The sequence below is a fragment of the Myotis davidii genome, unplaced genomic scaffold, assembly GCF_000327345.1.
Source record: "Myotis davidii unplaced genomic scaffold, ASM32734v1 scaffold1055, whole genome shotgun sequence".
Classification (NCBI taxonomy): domain Eukaryota; kingdom Metazoa; phylum Chordata; class Mammalia; order Chiroptera; family Vespertilionidae; genus Myotis; species Myotis davidii.
Genome location: NW_006286477.1, coordinates 557,201 through 559,125, shown reverse-complemented (window position 1 = coordinate 559,125; position 1,925 = coordinate 557,201). Strand labels below are relative to the sequence as shown.

General features: G+C 59.7%; 1 protein-coding gene across 1 annotated transcript in view; it reads left to right on the top strand.

The window, feature by feature from the left end:
• The window catches only part of FGFR2 (fibroblast growth factor receptor 2), a 118,100-nt gene that overhangs the window by 37,256 nt on the left and 78,919 nt on the right, over positions 1-1,925 (top strand). Inside the window, exon 3 of the mRNA XM_015560158.1 lies at positions 1,002-1,317. Within this exon, the coding sequence (XP_015415644.1) occupies positions 1,002-1,317 (316 nt within the window). The remainder of the gene's footprint in view (positions 1-1,001; positions 1,318-1,925) is intronic.

Genomic DNA, 1,925 nt, shown 5'->3' with positions numbered 1-1,925 from the left:
CGGGCAGGCTGGCGGCGGCGGGGTCAGGGTCCGGCTTCGGGTCGGGTCCGGTGAGGCTCCAGGGAGAACGCCTCTCGCCATCCGGGGCGTTTTGCTTTGTGTTTTGGCCTTCGGGGCTCTAGGCTTTTCTCGTGTTGAGAGAAACGCCCGCCCGGCTCGCCCAGCACAGACGCCCTCCTTCGGTCCAGCCAGTTCCCGTGAGCCGGGAGCTGGGGGAACCCAGGCGGCAGCTTCACGGACGGACCCGTTAGTGTCTGGGGTCTGAGGTGTGTTCAGAAGCTGGGCTCCGTGACAGGAAAGTCTACACAGTGAATCGGCGTGTGTGCGCGCGTGTGTGTGAATGCGTGTGTGTGTGCGTGTGTGTGCGTGTGGACACAGCCATCAGTCATGTTGGATGGAAGTGTTGGTTAAACACACGTTCTCACACAGGAAGTGCCATGTGAGTGCAATCCCCGGATGACAGTGCACGCAGGCTGTGGGTGGCATGTCCTTGCCCAACGTCCTTGTCCAACGTCCGTCCGCGCTGGGTCTTGGGTTCTGGTCGGGCCTGTGGTGATGGTCACTGTGGGGCAGCTCCTGTCGGGCTCCCTCGGGTCCCTGCTTCAGACCCTCAGCTCTGCCCGAGGGCCCAGTGCTGGCTCCTAGGAGTGCTGGCTCCTGGGGTGCTGGCTTCTCGGGGGGCTGGCCCACGGAGGCGCAGGGAGCGGCCAGCCTGCTGGGGCCCTTTGCAAATGAGACCTGCTCTCCTGGGAATACAGGGCCTCCACTGACCTTGTTGGCTCCTGGGGGTGCTGGCTCCTGGGGTGCTGGCTTCTGGGGGTGCTGGCTCCTAGGGTGGCAGGGAGCGGCCAGCCTGCTGGGGCCCTTTGCAAATGAGACCTGCTCTCCTGGGAATACAGGGCCTCCACTGACCTTGTTGGACGTTCTCTCCTCTTCCTCTCCACTGTCTCCACCTTCTCTCTCCGCCTCCTCTCTCCCACGTCCTCTCCCACCCTCTGCAGAGCCGCCAACCAAATACCAAATCTCCCAGCCCGACGTGTATGTGGCCGCGCCCGGGGAGTCGCTAGAGTTGCGCTGCCGGCTGAGAGATGCCGCTCGGATCGGTTGGACTAAGGACGGGGTGCACTTGGGGCCCAACAATAGGACAGTGCTTATTGGGGAGTACTTGCAGATAAAGGGCGCCACGCCCAGAGACTCTGGCCTCTATGCTTGTACGGCTGCTAGGACAGTGGACAGTGAGACTGGCTACTTCATGGTGAATGTCACAGGTGAGTGGGCCTCGGGCCCCTGCTCTCTCTTCTCCGAAGCGTTTTCTGGGTAAAATTTAAAAGTTTATATATTTCTATCGATTTCATTTAAAAGTTTATATATTTCTATCAATTTCAGAGAGAGAGAGAGAGAGAGAGAGAGAGAAACATCAATGATGAGAGAGAATCATGGAGCGACTGCCTCCTGCATGGCCCACACGGGGGATTGAGCCTGCAACCCGGGCCTGTGCCCTGACCGGGAATTACACCCTGACCTCCTGGGTCATAGGTCGACGCTCACCACTGAGCCACGCGGCCCACGGGCTCTGGGTGACACTTTACTGGGCAGGTGGCGCCGCGGCGGGACCTGCTGTGGGTCAGGCACAGAGCTTCAGTGCGGCTAGTCGCCTGCTTTTGAAATCCTTTCTGGGGACCAGGGAGGCTGGTCATTAAAAACGATGGATTCTCATCCTGTCTGGTGCTGCGCAGTGGTTAGAGCGTGGGCCTGTGGACTGAAGCATCCTGGGTTTGAGCCCGTGCCCTGGTCAGGGCGGGGGCGGGAGGCAGCTAATCGATGTGTCTCTCTCCCTCCTAAAAATCAATGGAAGAATACCCTCAGGTGAGGAGTCACGACAACAGGACTGGATTCTCTCGTGCAAGCGATGTTTTTCTTGTGAG